Source organism: Populus alba, chromosome 13 (genome assembly GCF_005239225.2).
Source record: "Populus alba chromosome 13, ASM523922v2, whole genome shotgun sequence".
Classification (NCBI taxonomy): Eukaryota; Viridiplantae; Streptophyta; class Magnoliopsida; order Malpighiales; family Salicaceae; genus Populus; species Populus alba.
This window is the reverse complement of record NC_133296.1, coordinates 11403075-11425730: the sequence shown is the minus strand read 5'-3', so window position 1 is coordinate 11425730 and position 22656 is coordinate 11403075. Positions and strand designations below refer to the sequence as shown.

At 29.3% G+C, this 22656-nt stretch overlaps 2 protein-coding genes and 1 pseudogene across 2 annotated transcripts; 2 read left to right on the top strand and 1 right to left on the bottom strand.

The window, feature by feature from the left end:
• Positions 1-1045: 1045 nt before the first annotated feature.
• Positions 1046-4779, bottom strand: LOC118040684 (12-oxophytodienoate reductase 2). The gene is made up of 5 exons (XM_035047685.2): positions 4667-4779; positions 2707-2847; positions 2426-2556; positions 2047-2208; positions 1046-1823 (listed from the first exon to the last, which is right to left on the bottom strand). The coding sequence occupies exons 1-5, from the start codon at positions 4735-4737 to the stop codon at positions 1231-1233; spliced, it is 1098 nt and encodes a 365-aa protein (XP_034903576.1). The 5' UTR covers positions 4738-4779; the 3' UTR covers positions 1046-1230.
• Positions 4780-9160: 4381 nt separating this feature from the next.
• LOC118040683 (12-oxophytodienoate reductase 2-like) lies at positions 9161-11461 on the top strand (annotated as a pseudogene).
• Positions 11462-19043: 7582 nt separating this feature from the next.
• On the top strand, positions 19044-21178 carry LOC118040682 (12-oxophytodienoate reductase 2). Its single transcript, XM_035047684.2, has 5 exons — positions 19044-19203; positions 19673-19813; positions 19925-20055; positions 20266-20427; positions 20544-21178. Exons 1-5 carry the CDS (start codon positions 19133-19135, stop codon positions 21134-21136), a joined length of 1098 nt encoding a protein of 365 aa, XP_034903575.1. The 5' UTR covers positions 19044-19132; the 3' UTR covers positions 21137-21178.
• Positions 21179-22656: the final 1478 nt, after the last annotated feature.

Genomic DNA, 22656 nt, shown 5'->3' with positions numbered 1-22656 from the left:
GCCTCAAGGTAAGTCAGGTTCTTTTTCTTTCTCATTTCTTCCTCCTTATTTACTATTTACAAATGCAAATAATACACATGTTGCTATTCATGCATGGTTGCTATTCATGCATTTTTATTTTATTTTGATTTTTTTTTCACATTGATGTTATTTAATTTTATAAAATTGCATCGTTTTCTTTTTACATACATATGCGCATATAAATATTTGTTAAAAAATTAAAAAACAATGTTGATGAGTAAAGTCATGTTTTTTTATATGAAATTTAGGTCCTAACAACCAGATCGATATGTCTTCTAGTTTTTAGAGACCAACATAGACATAACATGATATTTTGAACCTTAAAAACAAGTTTAATAATGGGTTGATGAGTTTTGGTCAAGTTAGCATTAAGTTTTTATTAAGCTTAAATTTGGATTTTAATGGTTAGGTTGACATGTCTTCAAGTTTTAAGGGTCAAGATAGGCCTATCATGATGTTTTAAACCAATAACAAGGTCAATAGTAAGTCCACAAGTATCATTTGAGTAGGGTCCGATGCGGAACAAGCATGGTATTCTTTTCTACTTTGTTTTGTAATAAAATAAATAATAAATAATGATGATAAAAAGTGTATATATATATAACTAAAATCAATCATCAAGTTGCGAGATTTATGATTTCTAGTCCGTTATTAACTTGATGAGCATCAATAAAACTAAATAATTTGTGAAAAAGCTGAGAATATAATTTAGACAGTAAATGACATGTAAAATTAATATAGAAGAAAAAAATAGTTAAGGTAATATTTTTCTCAAAAAGGATGTCTTAAGGGTGATTTTTATCTTTCTTTAAGAATAACCAATATCTTTTTTAGATTTTCTTAAAAAAACGAGGTTGGAACTCCATGTTTTATATTTTTCATTAATTTTTTAAAGGTCTCCTTTTTATTAGATGAAACAAAAATATCTACTTCAATCTGAATGGTGGACGTAATAGTTAAGGTAATTTTTATCTTTCTTACAAATATCTATTGTAATTGAAAACTGAATTACTTCATAGAATCCACTTCAATCTGAAATGTGTATTGCTGACCAGATGCTGGTCTACAATCTACTTTTATTATTGAATTATAACTATTTTAATTGTTTACAAAACATTTAAACTAATAGAAACAACAATTGAAAGCAATTAGACGACAACAACAAAAATACTTGGAGAATACAAGTTTCAACTATGGTGACTGAAAACCCTACGCCGTGTCTTCAAGGAAAGGATAATCAGTGTAACCAACAACAGGATCATGTGTATAAAATGTTTCTCTGTTGTACTTGTTGAGAGGAGCATCAAGTTCAAATCTCCTCGGCAAATCTGGATTTGCCAAGAACAAGCGACCATAAGCGACAAGGTCTGCACGGTTCTCTTCAAGAGCTTTGTTTCCATCTTCCCTGTCATAACCACCAGCAACAATGAATGTATTGTTGAAAGCCTTCCTCATAGGCAGCAGACTTTCAGAGAATTTTGAATTCTCTGCGCCTATCTTCATTCTTGGCTCAACCATGTGGCAGTAAGCAATACCGTATTTATTCAAGGATTTAACCATGTGGAGCCCTAGTGCTTCAGGATCTGAGTCTTCTGATTCCATATAGTTTATATGAGGAGACAGTCTTATTCCAACTTTATCTGATCCTATCTCATTCGCTATAGCCTCAACTATCTCCAAAGGGAATCGGCAGCGGTTTTGTAGTGATCCACCATATTGGTCTGTTCTGTTGTTTACTTGATCTTTCATAAACTGGTCAATTAGAAATCCGTGAGCCCCATGGATCTCAACTCCATCAAAACCTATAAAAAGCGCAGAACAAGCTTTAAGTGATTGTGTATAGAATTTATGAAACCCAATTTGCAGATGTTCTAACTTCATTTCCAACACAAAAACTTTACATTTTTGTTTAGGGTGGGATGAAGCTAAAGTTTCTAAAATGCTGTGCAATCACGTATTGTTCAGCTTGTTAAAATCCTGTAAGAAAATTCAGAGTTTCCAAAATATCTGAGAAAGAAAGTTTACCAGCTTCCATTGCGTTCCTCGCAGCAATTCTGAAATCATTGACTATTTTAGGGATTTCATCTGTCCTTAGAAGCCTCGGTGGTGTGCACTCCATGCCTTCAACTTGAGAAGTTATTGGCTTGTCTGTAGAAGAGACCGGAGCTTGCCCATCTGGCTGGAAACCTGCAAATGCCAATAATATAGAAAAATTAATTAGTAACCATTTTAATGTTTTCATTTTTTGAAAATGACTTTGCTAATCATATTAACTAACAAGAAAGTATAGCCCATGAACACAAAGCAGCATTAATCATTGTTAAAGATACTGGAAACAGAACTTTAACATACTAGGAACAGAATTAAAATTTATGCATCAATGAGATTAAAGGCAATAACTCACCGCTATTTGACACCCTCCCAACATGCCCAATTTGACAGAAGAAAATACCTCCTTTGGCATGTACAGCATCCACAATGGGTTTCCATGCTTCGACTTGCTCTCTGGTCCAAATACCGGGAGAATGTAGGAACCTATATATATTCATATGTAAGATTATGAACACACTGAAGTGTCAGTGTAACAAAATCAAATATTGAATTTACGTTGCTCTGTTCCAGTAATCGCAACAAAAAGTCGCCAGCTAGATTGAGTATGGCATCAGGCATGGCTGATGGAATTACCCTTGTGCTGTGTCAGAAACTCCAGTGGCTTCAGATATGAGAAGACCCCCCTTTGTGGCTCTCTGGGAGTAGTATAGGACGACATGCGGCTGGGGAACATTATCGTAAGATCTCTGTCTCGTCAATGGTGCCAGGACAATTCTGAAAAAAACATGAAATCACCAAAGTAGTTATAATTAAAATGATATTCAAAGAAAGCAGTATATCCACTGCATTAACTATTTATTAAACCTGGGAATTTACATGATTATATTTCCCGGCCATGAGTTGGTGATGAAAACCAGGAATCAAAGAACAAACAACTATGATAGGGGTAAATTACCTAAAGCTTGACCCAATAGCCAAAATTTTGGATGATCTTATAACAAATTCATTACCCAACATATCAAATGAAACAGAATAATCAAGAAGAAAGAAAAAGGAAAGGTCATATACTAATTTCTTCGTGTCATACATATCGATTTTTAACGATCAACAAAACTTCACAGAAGAATTCTGAACACAAAAGCAGCATTTTGCTGCTGAAAACAGAAAAGCAAACTGAGATAACAGCGTGTCATCTGCATCAAACCATGCAAATTCAAGGAAATGGATAATATATGAAACCATACTGAGCCACATAGGGACAAAAGGGGGCAATTGCCCCCCTTAAGTTCTTAACTTTTTTTTTTTTTAAATATTAATATATTAAGTTAGTGAATTCTTAGTGCACGGAAAAAGGAAAGTTGTTATTATAATATAATATATATACACACAGCCCATTCCCTAAATTTTTCTCAATTTCTTTTTTGTTTTTATATCAAATCAACGGACCAGCTTAAAAATATAGAGTCTCTTGACTAACAAAGAGTATTTGGCGTTCCTATCTTTGCTATTTTATTATTTTCATGAGCTACTGTTCCACTTTTTTTTTTTTTTTTTTTTTTTTTTATATGAGTTCTTGTTTCTGCCTCTCTTGTAAATAAATTTCTCATCAAATAAGCAATTACTCTATTTTTTTTTCTTTATATTTTAGGTAAATTTTCTTTATTTTATTTATTTATTTCATTGTTTAATTTTAATTTTAATTTTATTCTTTTATAATTAGTTATTAAAAATATTAGGGTTTATGATAATTTAGGGGTTTTGATATGAATATGTTCAAATATATTGAAAATAAATGTTTAAATCTGCTAATTTAATCAATTAAATATTTTTTTTATTATAAAGGAATAAATTAATATTTATGCAAAACCATTATTCTTGACATCTCTTGCATTGACATAATAGTTTATTGAAATTTAATATTTTTATATAATTTGTTTGTAAGCAAAATATCAAGTAGAAATCATGTTTTTCAAGAACTGTTCCTCTTACACATACACCAGGTATTGCTCCTTAATTAAATATCTAGAAATGATTAAGTATAATTTAATCAACATATTTATTATATGCATATAGATATATATTGAAATAGGTTTTGATTTTAATGAATTGATGTGTATTTTGGTATGAATTTCATATGAAAGATTTAGAATTATTGTGTAACTCAACTTACTTTTATTTAACAGTAAATTATTGTGTAGTTGTATTAATTATTATATAGACACTAATGATGATAAAAAAAAAAAAAATCTAGCAGGTTCATATTAAACTAACATGCCACTAAACAAGTATTTAAAGTGTAAGTTCTTTGAGGATGAAGAGTCAATCAAAGCTTCAAGTCATGTAACTCTATCAAGTTCAAAGAAAAAGTCATATTGAAATCAACCTCGACAATTATAATGCACATTTTTTTAGTTTAAAAGTATTTTTAAATTAAGTTTACTTGATATGAATTAATATATATGTTTTGAATTGATTTCTAATGCATATATATATAATATAGTATTTGCTAATAATTTGCCTCCTCATTGAAAAAACTCTGGCTCCGTCACCGTGTACATTAAAGAAAAGGGAGATAATGTGAGTAATCAAGTACCTGTGAGAAAGATTAAACTTGCCCATCTTGTATGGGGTGAGAAGAGGCATCGTGGGAGTCACAGCATCCATTCTTTTCTTGCAGCTGATTAATTGTTCTTGTGGTGGTTCACTAAGAACTTGCAGTAGTAGTTATGGAGAGAACCAGGTTAGCGTAGCGGGCTATTTATAGTTTTATTTATATGCTTATTTTGACTTGGAAAGAAAAAAGTGATGACGTTTGAAGGTACGTATTACAGCGTAGGGAACAAATTTGAACGCTGCAGTCATTGGTAATGATGTTGAATTCATGGTCTTTAAAAATTAAAAAAAAATTGTCTTTTTTTAAATTTAATATTTTTAAAAAAATATTCCTTGGATTAATTGTTATTATAATTATTTCGAAGGGTAATGAATTTGAACCTGGACGCAGAAATAGAAGAATTGCGATTGTGGTCATTCAGCTTTAATATTTAATATTGTAGTAGTTTTATGGTTGTGATTTAAAAAAAATTATTTTATAAAAAATATTTTTTAGTTAAGATTGGTTTGCTATTTATATATATATATTTGATTAAAATTGTGGTTGAAATTGAGATTAAATAAAAAAATAGTTTAATGTGTTTAGTTAAGAATGCTTTTCAAATTGAGGTTGTAAAATAATTTCAAAAATATATATATTAATATTGATGGTTTTTAATTTAAATATTATAGATTTAATTATTGTTATTATATTATGAAATAAATAATGTTTTATATAAAATATTTTTATTGTTAATTAAACTATCTATAATTTCATTACATATGAAATACATCCAATAAGGATTACAGTTTCCTTGGTTTCTTAAGCACGCAACAACATCAAGAAAAATATCATCAGAAATAAAATTAGAATTCTGATCTCCGTTTAATTTATATGGTGTCATTGAATAATATTAAATACTAATTTATTTTTTAAATAAAACACTATTATAAAAAATAAAATTTTTTATTTTATTTACTAGATCGAACCGATTTAAAGTATTAGCTTTGAACCGACAATAGTAGAAGCTGACCCCAACAGTGGAGGGTGATTCACTCTCCACAAAAAACAGCTTTGGGCTGCTTCTTCTCACTCTACGTTGCAAACGTAATAGTAAATAATGGGCTATGAACAATAAATGCCATTTTTTTCTTCCCAAACATGTTACTCCTGCGTTTTGCTTCAAATGTAAACGCCACCTCGTAAACAAATGGTTAATACAAAGGTCATTGGTTAGTTGCACATGTGGTCCTTGTACTATTCCAGTTTGATTAATTGAGTCCCCCAACTATTATTTTTCATGCATTGTCTGTCCCTCTACTACTATTTATTTCAATTACAATTTGGTCCTCCGTTTGAGATCCCATCAGCTGAGAATGGTGGACGTATTTGATGATTGTCTCAATTAACTGATCTTCGTTTTCAAAAAAGAATTTGTAACATGAAAATAAAAATCAGATTTAAATAATTTCACAATTAAGAAAAATTCAAAGGAGTTAAAAATAATTGAGAATTCCAAAAACATAAAATCAATTAATCAAAACCATTAAAACAATCTTTTTTAATTTTATAAATCAATTACTTTTTGTTTTTATTAAGTTCTTTCATATATTTCTCATTATGATTTTTAAATTTTTTTCCTCATTTTTACTTCCTTCTCAACGTGACTTATGAAGTTTTAATTTATTTCTTTCTTTCGTAATTTCTCAAATTTCTTTTGATTTTTAAAATGAATTAGTTATTAGTTTTAAATCATTTTTTAAATTTTTTTAATAATATATAATTTTCTTAAAATTTTATTTTTGTTATTTACTTGTTACAAATTCATTTTTTTAAAAGAAAATAAAAATCATGTTAAAATGGATAAATTAAGATATGTGTAACTCATCTAACATATCATGTATGTCTCAAACTGAGGTTTTTAATTATAAACAAAACAGATATGAGAAGCACTTAATATATCAAATGAATAGTAAAAAAACTTGATCAAATGATAAAGTGTTAAGGGAATAGATGTAACTAGACTAGTTGTCTGCACTAACTAGTAGGGTTTAATCAAATTTGGGTTTTTGATTTAGCAAATCCCTTGAAGAAGCCCTAAGGCATTGTATATAAAAGAGTGCAAAATATGTCTCATAAGTCATGAAGGAGATGGTCGGGAAAGACGATAATGCCCATGGAGGAGATTGCTGATGAAGACAATTGAAAAGGACGGTATTTGTTGAGGGTTTTGACAAGTGTAAGATCAAATCAACGGTTTTGACAAATTTTAATCAAATTCATTTATTAGATTCACATGTTGAATGTATTTAGTAATGTTTCATACGGTTTTACATTTTTACAATTTATTAAAAAAGCATGTATTAATTAACATAAAAAAAAATAAAAGAAAGGGGATTGTACTATAGTACTTTCTCATCACAAAATACTATTTACTAGAATAATTTATTTTTTTTTGGAATTTTTTTTCAATTTATGTTTTTTTTTTTTTTAGTTATATCATTTAATATTATATTTATTAGGGATTAAAATTTATAATTTTTATAATTTTATTTTTATAAGATTATCTTAGTCTCATGACCTGAATGACGTAGGTTTGATAAGTTAACTTGAGTTCCCCCCCCTTTTCCTTAAAAATCTTTTTCTATAAATTCATCCTTCAATATTAAGTAGATTGCAAATTAGTTTTCTTGATTTATTTTGATTTTTTTTCTATGAGGTTATCATCATTTCATAAATTGGGTCACAGGTTTGGCGAGTAATTCTGGTTTAACTTAAATCGTTTTTTGTGTTCTTTTTTTTAATTGATTTTTCAATTTAGATTCCATCCTTCAAAATATAAGGGGTTGGACTTCATATTGTTTTTGAAATTTAATTTTTTTTAAGGTTATCCTAGTTTCATGACCCGTACAACGAGTTTAATGAGTTAATTCAAGTTTTTTTTACCCTTTTTCTAATTGACTTTGTTTTTCAATTCCATCCTTATGCAACGAGTTAATTGATAATTAGGTTTTATTATTTGTTTTAATTTTTTTTTATGAGGTTATCTCCGTCTCATGACTCGGGTTACAAGTTTGGCATATTAACTCAAGTTGACTCAATTCATTTTTTATATCCATTTTTAATCGAATCTTTCTTCAATTTTATTTTGCAATATTTGGTTGATTGATAATTAAATTTAATAATTTGTTTTAATTTGCTTTCTATTGGGCTATCTGGTCTCATGATCTAGGCTATGAGTTTGGCTGGTTAGCTTGAGTTGACTCGAGTCAATTTTATTTTTTTTTATCTTTTTTTAATTGATTTGTTTTTCAATTTCATCTTTCAGCATTGAATTTATTAAGAATTGAGTTTTATAATTTGTTTTGATTTTTTTTATGAGGTTATTATAGTCTCTTGACCCGACATACAGATTAATAGGTTAACCCGAGTTGATTCAAATCAATCCTAAATGTTTTAATCTCAATATTTAAAAACAAAATCTCATATTGAATAGTTATTTTTTAGTCAAACTATATTTTTACCAGCCATTCAATTTGTCTTTAAATTTACCACGTTAATTGGGTCACACATCATGTCAATCCTCACATGTTTAAACTTTTTCAACTAAAAAACCATTAAAAAATTTTGCATTACAATTTTTTTTTTTATCCAACCCCAAAATATCTATTATTTTCTAAAGGATTGCAGAAAAGGCATGAAGTAAAAAAAATTACAAATGATTTAGAGGATTTGAAACTATATTTAGATAAAGTAATAATTGCTATAATTTCATGTGACAAACTCAAATAAATTTAATGTTTTACAAAAAATGAAAAAAAAAACTATACAATAAATGAAAAAAAAAATGTAATCATCTCAAGCAAAGTGAAGATATATATATATATATATATATATATATATATATATATATATAACAAAAAGAAATCAATATTATAATTTTATTTTTCGATATCATAAATTTTTTTTAACTGGGAAATGAAAAGCTGATGTCTGCTTTTAATATAATAAATTAAAAATATATTAATTGATAAATTAAAAAATTAAAAATATTAATTAAAAACTAAAACTAGTTCTTTTCAATAAAAAATAGAAGATACATACAAATGAAAATATTTTACCTCGTAATCATTTTCAATTTTCATTTGTACCATTCTCAGCTAGCTAATGGTATCTCAAACGGAGGACCCAAATTGGAACTGGAATAGATAGTAGAGGGACAGACAATGCATGAAATTAACAGCTGGGGGACTCAATTAATCAAACTGAAATAGTACAAGGACCACATGTGATTTGTATTAGAACAGTAGCAACTCATCCGTGGGCTGAATGACGACAATCTGAATTCTTCTATTTCGGCGTCCAGGTTCAAAATAATTATAATAAAGATGGATTCTACCTTTCAAATTTGTTCCCTCCTCTGTAATACGTACCTTCAAACGTCATAACTTTTAAACCTATAAATAGCCCACTACGCTTACCTGTTCTCTCATACCTACTCCTACAAGTTCTTAGTGAACCACCACAATAACAAGTAATCAACTGCAAGAAAGAATGGTTGCTGAGACTCCCCCGATTCCTCTTCTCACCCCATACAAGATGGGCAGGTTTAATCTTTCTCACAGGTACTTGATTACTCACGTTATCTTCCTTTTCTTTAATGTACAGTATGGTTTCATCTATTATCCATTTCCTTGAATTTGCACGGTTTGATGTAGATGACACGCTGTGATCTCAGTTTGCTTTTCTGTTTTCAGCAGCAAAATGCTGCTTTTGTATTCAGAATTCTTCTGTGAAGTCTTGTTGATCATTAAAAATCGATTTCCTTGTTTCATTTGATATGTTGGGTAATGAATTTGTTATAAGATCATCCAAAACCTTTTGTGTTAGTTACTATTGGGACAAGCTTTTGGTAATTTACCCTCATCATAGTTGTTTGTTCTTTGATTTCCTGGTTTTCATCACCAACTCATGGCCGGGAAATATAATCATGTAAATTCCCAGGTTAAATAAATAGTTAATGCAATGGATATACTGCTACTATCATTTTAATTACAACTACTTCAGAGATTAATTACATGTTTTTTTCAGAATTGTCCTGGCACCTTTGACTAGACAGAGGTCTTACGATAATGTTCCCCAGCCGCATGCCGTTCTATACTACTCCCAGAGAGCCACAAAGGGGGGTCTTCTCATATCTGAAGCCACTGGAGTTTCTGACACAGCACAAGGGTAATTCCATCAGCCATGCCTGATGCTATACTCAATCTAGCTGGCGACTTTTTGTTGCGATTACTGGAACAGAGCAACGTAAATTCAATATTTGATCTTGTTACACTGACACTTCAGTGTGTTCATAATCTCACATATGAATATATATAGGTTCCTACATGCTCCAGGTATTTGGACCAGAGAGCAAGTCGAAGCATGGAAACCTATTGTGGATGCTGTCCATGCCAAAGGAGGTATTTTCTTCTGTCAAATTTGGCATGTTGGGAGGGTGTCAAATAGCGGTGAGTTATTGCCTTTAATCTCTTTGTTCCTAGCATGTTAAAGTTCTGTTTCCAGTATCTGTAACAATGATTAATGCTGCTTTGCGTTCATGGGTTATACTTTCTTGTTAGTTAATACGATTAGCAAAGTCATTTTCAAAAAATGAAAAGATTAATATGGTTACTAATTAATTTTTCTATATTATTGGCATTTGCAGGTTTCCAGCCAGATGGGCAAGCTCCGGTCTCTTCTACCGACAAGCCAATATCTTCTCAAGTTGAAGGCATGGAGTTCACACCTCCGAGGCGTCTAAGGACAGATGAAATCCCTCAAATAGTCAATGATTTCAGAATTGCTGCGAGGAACGCAATAGAAGCTGGTAAACTTTCTTTCTCAGATATTTTGGAAACTCTTGAGTTTTCTTACAGGATTTTAACAAGCTGAACAATACGTGATTGCACAGCATTTTAGAAACTTTAGCTTCATCCCACCCGAAACAAAAATGTAAAGTTTTTGTGTTGGAATGAAGTTAGAACATCTGCAAAATGGGTTTCATAAATAATATACACCATCACTTAAAGCTTGTTCTGCGATTTTTATAGGTTTTGATGGAGTTGAGATCCATGGGGCTCACGGACATCTAATTGACCAGTTTATGAAAGATCAAGTAAAACAACAGAACAGACAAATATGGTGGATCACTGGAGAACCGCTGCCGATTCCCTTTGGAAATAGTTGAGGCTATAGCGAATGAGATAGGATCAGATAAAGTTGGAATAAGGCTATCTCCTCATGTAAACTTCATGGAATCAGGAGACTCAGATCCTGAAGCACTAGGGCTCTACATGGTTAAATCCTTGAATAAATACGGTATTGCTTACTGCCACATGGTTGAGCCAAGAATGAAGATAGGCGCAGGGAATACAAAATTCTCTGAAAGTCTGCTGCCTATGAGGAAGGCTTTCAACAATACATTCATTGTTGCTAGTGGTTATGACAGGGAAGATGGAAACAAAGCTCTTGAAGAGAACCGTGGAGACCTTGTCGCATATGGTCGCTTGTTTCTTGGCAAATCCAGATTTGCCGAGGAGATTTGAACTTGATGCTCCTCTCAACAAGTACAACAGAGAAACATTTTACACACATGATCCTGTTGTTGGTTACACTGATTATCCTTTCCTTGAAGACTCTGCGTAGGGTTTTCAGTCACCGTAGTCGAAACTTGTATTCTCTAATTCATTCAATTATTGTTTCTATAAGTTTAAATGTTATAATTCAATAATAAAAGTAGATTGAAGACCAGCATCTGGTCAGCAATACACATTTCAGATTGAACTGGATACTATGAAGTAATACAGTTTTCAATTACAAAAGATATTTGTAAGAAAGATAAAAATTTAAGTTATAAAGAAAAAAATAGTATTTTTTATCCAAATTTTCCTTTTTGATTCATGTATTTTTTTTTATTTTGACAAAAATAAATATTTTTTTATTAGTAATATGTTTTTATAAATAAAAATTAAAGGCATTTAAAATAAAAATGTATAAAAAATCTTAATAATTTAAATTACGAAAAACAATGTATATTTTTCAATCAAAACTCTTTCTATATTCATGTATTTTGTTTTTTGACAAAAATGTGTTTTTTATTAGAGGTATAGGTTTTTTTAAAAAAACAAATTATCATATTTCATTAAAAAAAAAAAACAATAAACAATCATGACTCAATAATTTTTTATACTTGTATAAAACAAATAGAGTAATTAATGTGATGAAATTATATAAAATATTTAAAATAAAAAATAAATATTTTATTTTCTTTAAATATTCATGATTATATTAAAAACAATAATTTAATTTATATTACCATAAAAGATCTAATAGTTAGATAATGTTTTAAGTACAATTTAATAATTGTTTTTATATTGATTTTTATGCTAAATTAAAATAAATAATAACAAAGAAAAGTTAAATAGTCCTTTAAATAGGGGCTAGGGTTTTTGGGTTTAGAAGGACAAATCCACACTACTAGCCTAAAAAAACAATTATAGGTGGACTTGAATTTCTTTATTTGTTTTTTAATAGGAAAACAACATGTTATTGAGAGCTATTTTAAATAAAATTTGGGCAAATAATGTATCATCAACTATTTAATTTTATGTTACCTCCAATGATAAAAAATTAAGGTTTAAGTTTTTAGATTTTAAAAATTCAATTTTAAATTTATTTTAACCTGAAATCACCTCAAAAACATTAAAAGATTCTTAGTAAACCATCTTTGACCATAAAATGGCCTTTAACCAATTTAGAATAAAAAATAAATACAAATAAAAAACTTTCATGATCATCGATATACTTTTTATAATTATTTAAGGGAGAAAACAATTTTCGTCAAATTTTTCTCTTCAAAGTGAATCCATTGACATTAAAGATAGTCTTATTAGTAACTAGAATGTAGATAGCTGAAAAGTTTCTCTCCTCTTATTTTTTATTAAGTGACTTTCTCTCTTATTTCTTAACATATAGTGATTAAATTAAAAGGAAAATAAAGTTTCAAAACCAAGATGCAAACTCTTGAAACTACATGAACTAAATAAATGGAAAAACAAAATCAGCAATACTCGATTAACAATTGCAAAAATTTTCAGTCTTAGGTTATTGATTAGTACTTAAAAGTATATTTTTATTAAGGTTTTATATCATCATTTTGCACTTGAAGTATCAATAAGTCCTTAACTAAAGCATGTTTTATAATAACATATCTAATAATATAAGATACCTTTAATTTATGGTAAATGTTCATCTTAAATGCAGGCCTATCACATAAATAAAAGGATTGATTGATGAGTTTAAGTACTGAAATTGAAAGGACAAAGAGAGGGCCAAACATAGTAAATAGATGTTAGTGCAGTCCAAACTAGAACACTGTTCGGTAATTAGGTCATATCTAAAGCTGTAGAACTCGGATTTAGGTCTATTTTATATGGATGGAAAGGTAAGACATAGGCCTATAACTTTCATGGGAGTCCAAGATTTAAAAAGGTCTTTTTCAAGTCCAAATTATAGCAACAATAGAGAAGTCCGAATTTGTCTTGCAGCCCATATCTCGAGTTCTAGAAGTCCAAATGACCTTAATTTTTTTTCCTGGAAAGATAAGACAATTTTCTATAACTTTCATGCGTACAGTTGGTTCCAGTTCTAATGTTAGCAATGACGTTTTGTTCAGATAAAAAGATAAGGATTTTCACCAAGTCAAGAGTTGGCTACCCACTCAACAATTAGTCATCAAATCAATAGTTCTAAATTTTAGCCTATAAAAGGAGGCATTTGCCATCCATTTAAGAGCTTGGTAGTTCAGATCAAGAACTTGCTCTTGCTCTCTCTCTTTATATTTTTTTGTAATTCTTAAGTTTTGCTTTTATTAATATCTTGTTTATACTTTTCATTTCATTTTCTTTACTTAGTTAACTTGTATCTTATTTATGTTCTTATTTTGTTTATTTATGTTTCTCTCTTTCATTATGTTTAGCTAAGTTTATTATGTCAAGGTGAAAGTTGCACTAATGGTGTAAGGATAAGTATAATGTAAACTCAACATGGACCTTAATGTTTAATATTAGCATGTCTTATCTTTTTATCTTACTAATTCTTAATACCTTACTTGTTAAATGGTTAATATATATTTGTGCTATATAACACTTGGTACAACAAATGCTTGACACTCTCATAGCTCAACCGTATGGTATTACCTGCACCTGTGCTATCAAAGGAACTTGATTTGTTGTTAACATAAGTTAGTATCATGAATTTTTGACAATATTTAAGAGTTTGGTGTTACTTAAATAAGATAATTAATATGATCATGTTAACAATTTTTAATGAGTTATTAATGACAAATCATCTGATTGGAACCTCCTTGGTGTATGGTTTCCAGTTGAATAATAAGAGTTTATACTATACTTGTTTGAAATATCATTAGTGGATCCTCTAATCTTGACGTTTGTTTTTATCATTGTTTAATCCTTACATTGATCTTCCATCTCAAAATTCTCATCAACTTCTTCTTCTTTTTCTTGTTCTTGTCCTTTATTACTACTACTACTACTACTACTACTACTACTACTACTTTTAATGTTATTATTGTTGTTATTATTGTTGTTGTTGTATTATTGTTAATTATAATTTATACAATTAACCTCTCTATGGTTCGACTCCGGTCTTGCTGGATTATTTGTTATTTCGACACTCCTGCACTTGAGAGAAGACATCAATTTTTTGGTCGTGTCAATTATAATAGTTAAACAATTTTGTTTCATCTAATAAAAATAAGACCTTTGAAAATTAATAGAAAATATAAAACATGGAGTTACAACCTAGTTTTTTTAAAAAACTAAGAATCGTAAAATATAGATTGGTTCCAAAGATCTTAGAAAGAGATTGGTTATACTTAAGGGAAGATAAAAATCACTCTAACCGCATCTTTTCTAAAAAAATATTACCTTAACTATGTGTTTCTCCATATTAATTTTATATGTCATATATTGTCTAAATTATATTCCCAGCTTATTCAGAAATCATTTAATTTTTATAGATGCTCATAAAGTTAATGTCAGACCATAAATCATGAGTCTCGCAACTTGATGATTTTGTTTAGTTTTTTTTATATATATTTTCTTGACTTTTTATCATCACTATTTATTATTTATTTTATTAAAAAACAAAGTTGAAAAGAATACTACGCTTGTTCCGTGTTGGACCCTACTTAAAGGATACTTGCGGACTTACTATTGACCTTGTTATTAGTTTAAAATATCATAATAGGCCAACATCAACCCTAAAACTTGAAGACACGTCAACTGAACCATTAAAATCCAAATTTAAGCTTAATAAAAACTTGACGCTAACTTGACCAAAACTCATCAACCCATTATTAAACTCATTTTAATGTTAAAAATATCATGTTAGGTCTATATCGGTCTTTAAAAACTAGAAGATACATCATCGATCTAGATGTTAGGAGTCAAATTTAATATAAAAAAACATTACTCTATTCATCGACATTATTTTTTATTTTTTTAACAAATATTTATATGCTCATATATATGTAAAAATAAAAAAAGATGCAATTTTATAAAATTAAATAACATCAATGTGAAAAAAAATTAAAAAGACAAGAAAGCTAATCTGCTTTGTCCTCTCTTTCTGAAAGTTCCCTCCGGGGGTCTAACCCTCCGCTACCTAATATTCCCAACTAACCGAATTCATCAGTCTATAAGGCTTGTTAGTCACTATGGTCTCTCTCATCTCGTCCTTTGACCACTACACCTTCTTTCTTATTTCTTCCTATGTTGGTAAAGATCCAAGTAATAAGAATTGTTATCTCTAAAAGAGAATAAATCCATCTGTCTCCTAATGGGTCTCAACATCAACAGTAGTGCTGCTCATCTCCTCCCATATAAGAAGGCGATAATCTGGGTAGGGCGACTTTTAAAGAAGTAGAAAACGGTAATTTTATTTCATACTTTGTTTGGCCTCATTAAAAAAAAGTAAAGGTCAGGAGAGGCTAGCCTTCATTGATCGGCAATGCCGCCAAATGGTCGGCAAAATAAAATAAAATAACATGTGTATTCTTTGCATTTGTGAATAGTAAATAAGAAGGAAGAAATGAGAAAGAAGAAGTTGCTTTGCATTAAGGACTTGACTTACCTTTAGGCTAGTTCTAAATGAGGAAGGAGTTTCTTTGGTGACAATAATGGTGTGTATCAGCAATGGTGTGGTTCTCGTTCTCGAGTGGTCTTCTCTCTTTACTTCAGGTTTCTATTTCTTTTAGGTTTTTGCTTTTTTTCTTTGTTTTTTTTTTCTCTTTCTCATTCTTTTTCCTTTACTATTAGCCGATTCAGAGCACCTTTATATACCTTTATTTTTGACCTAAAACTCTCTCTCTCCCTCTCCCTCTCCCTCTCTTTAGGTTTAAGCTTTCTATTCTCTCTATTTTCTTCTTTTTCTTTTTCCTCTAATACCATTTGGCTTATATTAAATTCTTTTTTGTTAGCTCAAACTCTCATTTATCAATGGACTTAAATTTGTCGGTAATTCTATCTATAAAAATGACATGTCATATTACTTGTTAGTTTTTGTTTTCATTGTAATTCTCTCTATATATACCAAGGAAATATTTATGTCGATGTTTACTAATGGATACAACGAGGGCATATTCAATTGTAAAAAAATTTGCGGTATACCGACACAAATATTTCATTAATGTGTCCGTATGTATTTGATAATTTTCTAATAGTGTATTCAAAGAATTATATAACTTGTTTTGATGATGATAATGAAAAACTACACCTTTCCATGATTCAAAATAAAACCCTCATATATTTTTTTTTAATTTGAGTTGTCTATATAGAAGTTGATTACATCTCAAACATATAGATAAGTCCAAGTCTTTGTAAATTAAAGGGGAAATGAGCCGCACTACCAGAATCGTTGATGAAAAATACAAAATCATTAAATATTATGAATCTTCTCTATCAAGCTAGAAACAATCATTGGACTTTAATTTAAAATTAGATCTAAATACAAAGTCTAGATCTATAAACACAAAATAATAATAAAAAAAAACCACATAATTTAAAACCATGAATAAATAAAAAAAAAATGATGTTATTGCTAGTGATTTACTAAATGACAGCTTTAGAAAAAACCAGGTTTTAAGATTTGTTTTTTCAAGAGATAGAGACAAGGGCGAGAGGCATATAAATTTAAAAAGTATTTTAAAAATAAAATAAAATATTTAGTTATTGTTGAAAGTTTTTTTTTTATATATATAGTATAGAATCGTCTAAAAGAGTTGAAATTATTTAAAAATATCAAAACATTAGCCCAAAAACAATTATAGTGGGATATATATACATTGTTTTTATATTTTTTTTTTTTTTGAGGTTTAGAGTTGTTTTCCATTGTCTATAGTCATAACAACAAGTGTTATATAACATTTGATTATACCTTATAACTTCAAAATACAATAAATAAATCAATACAAAAACTTTAATATTTTGATTAAATATTTAACTTGTTGTTTTTAAAATTAAAGCAACAATAACACTTAGAAGGTGAATTAGGTGTTCTAAAATTTAAATTTTAAATTTTAAAATAAAAAAGCTTTAAAATTTAATTTGCAAAATTAAAAAGATTTGAAATTTGAGTATCAAAATAAAATAAAAAAGTTTCAAAAATTTAAATAAAAAAAATAATAAATGGGAATTTAATGCTTAGGGTTTCAAGATTTAAGGAGCAACATTATAAATAGGTGTTAAAAAAAGAAGCTATCTTTTTGTTGTTGATAAAATATTTTATATGAAGTTATACTTAAGGTAAAACCTATGTGTAGATGATAACTATCTTGTGATGAAATAGAGTTAAGTAGATTCAATAATTACTAGAATCCAAATAGAATATTAGTAGTATTTTGAAATTCAAAAAAGATAAAATTATGAATAATAAGTAAATTTTTTAACTTTTCATGATAAATGTTAAGTAAACTCATAACCTAGGTTATGAGACCAAATAACCTAATAAAAAGCAAATTATTAAATTTAATTATCAACCAACCAAATATTATAAAATAAAATTGGTTGGTTAGCTTGAGTTGACTTGAGTTATTTTTTTTTAATTGATTTGTTTTTTCAATTTCATCTTTCAACATTGAATTTATTAAGAATTGAGCTTCATAATTTGTTTTGATTTTTTTTTATAAGATTATTATGGTCTCTTGACCCTACATGCGGATTAATAGGTTAACCCAAGTTGATTCGAATCGATCCTAAATGTTTTAATCTCAATATTTAAAAACAAAATCTTATATTGAATATTTGTTTTTAGTCAAACTATATTTTTTACTAGCCATTTAGTTTGCCTTTAAATCCACCGAGTTAATTGAATCACACATCATGTCAATCCTCACACGTTTAATTTTTTTTTTCAACTAAAAAAACATTAAAATTTTTTACGTTACAATTTTTGTTTTTTTTTAATCCAACCCCAAAATATCTATTATTTTCTAAAGGATTGAAGAAAAGGCATGAATTAAAAAAATTACAAATGATTTAGAGGATTTGAAATTATATTTTGATATAGTAATTATTGCTATAATTTCATGTGACAAACTCAAATAAATTTAATGTTTTATAAAAAATAAAAATAAAAACTATACAATAGATGAAAAAAAAAAGTGCAGTCATCTCATATATTAGTAAATGTATCAAAGTTGTGTAGCGAGAAAGATCTCAAATTAATCTTGAATGTTAAAAAAAATTAATATTATAACTTTTTTTTTTATATAATAAATATTTTTTAACAGAGAAATGAAAAGCTGATGTCTGCTTTTAATATAATAAATTAAAAATATATTAATTGATAAATAAAAAAATTAAAAATGTTAATTAAAAACTAAAACTAGTTCTTTTCAATAAAAAATAGAAGATACGTACAAATGAAAATATTTTTACCTCGTAATCATTTCAATTTTCATTTGTACCATTCTCAACTAGCTAATGGTATCTCAAACGGAAGACCCAAATTGGAATTGGAATAGATAGTAGAGGGACAGACAATGCATGAAATTATCAGCTGGGGGACTCAATTAATCAAACTGAAACAGTACAAGGACCACATGTGATTTGTATTAGAACAGTAGCAACTCATCCGTGGGCTGAATGACGACAATCTGAATTCTTCTATTTCGGCGTCCAGGTTCAAAATAATTATAATAAAGATGGATTCTACCTTTCAAATTTGTTCCCTCCTCTGTAATATTACATACCTTCAAACGTCATCACTTTTGTTTTTCCCAAGTCAAAAGAAGCATTTAAAGCTATAAATAGCCCCCTACGCTTACCTGGTTCTCTCATACCTACTCCTACAATTTCTTAGTGAATCACCACAATAACAATTAATCAACTGCAAGAAAGAATGGTTGCTGGGACTCCCACGATGCCTCTTCTCACCCCATACAAGATGGGCAGGTTTAATCTTTCTCACAGGTACTTGATTACTCATTTCTTTAATGTACAGTATGATTTCGTGTATATCCATTTCCTTGAGTTTGCATGGTTTGATGTTGATGACACGCTGTGATCTCAGTTTGCTTTTCTGTTTTCAGCAGCAAAATGCTGCTTTTGTATTCAGAATTCTTCTGTGAAGTCTTGTTGATCATTAAATATCGATATGTATGACACGAAGAAATTAGTATATGACCTTTCCTTTTTCTTTCTTCTTGATTTTCTGTTTCATTTGATATGTTGGGTAATGAATTAGTTATAAGATCATCCAAAACTTTTTGGCGATTGGGTCAAGCTTTAGGTAATTTACCCTTTTCATCACCAACTCATGGCCGGGAAATATAATCATGTAAATTCCCAGGCTAAATAAATAGTTAATGCAGTGGATATACTGCTTTCTTTGAAAATCATTTTAATTATAACTACTTCGGTGATTTCATGTTTTTTTCAGAATTGTCCTGGCACCATTGACTAGACAGAGATCTTACGATAATGTTCCTCAGCCGCATGCCGTTCTATACTACTCCCAGAGAGCCACGAAGGGGGGTCTTCTGATATCTGAAGCCACTGGAGTTTCTGACACAGCACAAGGGTAATTCCAACAGCCATGCCTGATGCCATACTCAATCAAATTCAATATTAATTTGATCTTGTTACACTGACACTTCAGTGTGCTCATAATCTTACATATGGATATATATAGGTACCTACATGCTCCAGGTATTTGGACCAGAGAGCAAGTCGAAGCATGGAAACCCATTGTGGATGCTGTCCATGCCAAAGGACGTATTTTCTTCTGTCAAATTTGGCATGTTGGGAGGGTGTCAAATAGCGGTGAGTTATTGCCTTCAATCTCTTTGATGCATAAATTTTAATTTGGTATGTTAAAGTTCTGTTTCCAGTATCTGTAACAATGATTAATGCTGCTTTGTGTTCATGGGCTATACTTTCTTGTTAGCTAACATGATTAGCAAAGTCATTTTCAAAAAATGAAAAGATTAAAATGGTTACTAAATAATTTTTCTATATTAATGGCATTTGCAGGTTTCCAGCCAGATGGGCAAGCTCCGGTCTCTTCTACAGACAAGCCAATATCTTCTCAAGTTGAAGGCATGGAGTTCACACCTCCGAGGCGTCTAAGGACAGATGAAATCCCTCAAATAGTCAATGATTTCAGAATTGCTGCGAGGAACGCAATAGAAGCTGGTAAACTTTCTATCTCAGATATTCTGGAAACTCTGAATTTTCTTACAGGATTTTAACAAGCTGAACAACACACGATTGCACAGCATTTTAACAAGCTTGTTCTGCGCTTTTTATAGGTTTTGATGGAGTTGAGATCCATGGGGCTCACGGATATCTAATTGACCAGTTTATGAAAGATCAAGTAAACAACAGAACAGACCAATATGGTGGATCACTGGAGAACCGCTGCCGATTCCCTTTGGAGATAGTTGAGGCTATAGCGAATGAGATAGGATCAGATAAAGTTGGAATAAGACTGTCTCCTCATGTAAACTATATGGAATCAGAAGACTCAGATCCTGAAGCACTAGGGCTCTACATGGTTAAATCCTTGAATAAATACGGTGTTGCTTACTGCCACATGGTTGAGCCAAGAATGAAGATAGGCGCAGGGAATACAAAATTCTCTGAAAGTCTGCTGCCTATGAGGAAGGCTTTCAACAATACATTCATTGTTGCTGGTGGTTATGACAGGGAAGATGGAAACCAAGCTCTTGAAGAGAACCGTGCAGACCTTGTCGCTTATGGTCGCTTGTTCTTGGCAAATCCAGATTTGCCGAGGAGATTTGAACTTGATGCTCCTCTCAACAAGTACAACAGAGAAACATTTTACACACATGATCCTGTTGTTGGTTACACTGATTATCCTTTCCTTGAAGACTCTGCGTAGGGTTTTCAGTCACCGTAGTCGAAACTTGTATTCTCTTAGTATTTTTGTTGTTGCCGTCTAATTGCTTGCAATTATTGTTTCTATGAGTTTAAATGTTTTGCAAACCATTAAAATAATAAAGTAGATACTATGAAGTAATTCAATAATAAAAGTAGATTGTAGACCAGCATCTGGTCAGCAATACACATTTCAGATTGAAGTAGATACTATGAAGTAATTCAGTTTTCAATTACAATAGATATTTGTAAGAAAGATAAAAATTTAAGTTACAAAGAAAAAAATTGTATTTTTTATCCAAATTTTCCTTTTTGATTCATGTGTTTTTTTTATTTTGAAAAAAAAATAAATCTTTTTTTATTAGTACTATGTTTTTATAAATAAAGATTAAAGGCAATTAAAATAAAAATGTATAAAAAATCTTAATAATTTAAATTGAGAAAAAAAAAAAGGGTATCATTTCAATCAAAACTCTTACTATTTTGGAAAAAATGTATTTGTTTTTTTACAAAAATGTGTTTTTTTATTAGAGGTATAGCTTTTTTAAAAAAATTAAAATCGTCATGATTTAAAAATCATATTTCATTAAAAAAACAAAAAAACAATGATGACTCAATAATTTTTATACATGCATAAAACTAATAGAGTAATTAATGTGATGAAATTATATAAATATTTACAATAAAAAATAAATATTTTATCCCTTTTAAATATCCCTGAGTATATTAAAAACAATTTGCTTCATATATAATAATTTTATATTACCCTAAAAGATCTAATTTTATTTGAAAAATATGACAGTTGTATAGCTTTTTTAAATACAATTTTGTATTTGAGGTCTTTGCCCAGTGGTTGAAGGGACTTGTTCCCTTTCTCTGCATCCTGGGTTCAAATCTCACCGTGTACGCCTGTCACCCTCGTGGTGCCTTACATGCTCACTGGGTTTGCAGGATGTTCAGTGAGCCGTGGGATTAGTCGTGGTGCGCGCAAGCTGGCCCGAACACCCACGTAAAAAAAAAAAATACAATTTTAATAAATGTTTTTGTAGTGAACTTTATACTAAATTAAAATAAATAATTACAAAGAATGTTAAAGAGCCATTTAAAAAGAGGCTAAGGTCTTGAGCTTAAAAGGATAAATCCACTTGACTAGCCTAAAAGAAAAAGAAAAAAGTCCAGCTGGGCTTGGATTTTTTTCTTTGTTTGTTTTTTAATGAAAAAAAAAAACATGTCATTATATATATATATATATATATATATAATATATATATATATATATATATTAATAGAATGAAAAGCACATCATACAATTGAGCAAACAATGTGTTGTCAACTATTTACTTTTATGTTTCCTATAATCAGAAAATTAAGGTTTAAAATTTTAAATTTTAAAAATTCAATTTTAAATTTATTTTAATCTCAAAACACCCCAAAAACATTAAAAGATTTTTAGTAAACCCATATTCAACCACAAAATACCCTTTAATCAATTTAGAATAAAAAATCAATGCAAATAAAAAACTT

Coding starts and splice junctions, on each gene's coding strand:
- LOC118040684 (XM_035047685.2), bottom strand. CDS start 4,737: ATGGATGCTGTGACTCCCACGATGCCTCTTCTCACCCCATACAAGATG. Junction 2,848..4,666: donor AAGTTTAATCTTTCTCACAG/GTACTTGATTAC, acceptor TGTTTTTTTCAG/AATTGTCCTGGCACCATTGA. Junction 2,209..2,425: donor TGGGAGGGTGTCAAATAGCG/GTGAGTTATTGC, acceptor TGGCATTTGCAG/GTTTCCAGCCAGATGGGCAA.
- LOC118040682 (XM_035047684.2), top strand. CDS start 19,133: ATGGTTGCTGGGACTCCCACGATGCCTCTTCTCACCCCATACAAGATG. Junction 19,814..19,924: donor GTTTCTGACACAGCACAAGG/GTAATTCCAACA, acceptor GGATATATATAG/GTACCTACATGCTCCAGGTA. Junction 20,056..20,265: donor TGGGAGGGTGTCAAATAGCG/GTGAGTTATTGC, acceptor TGGCATTTGCAG/GTTTCCAGCCAGATGGGCAA.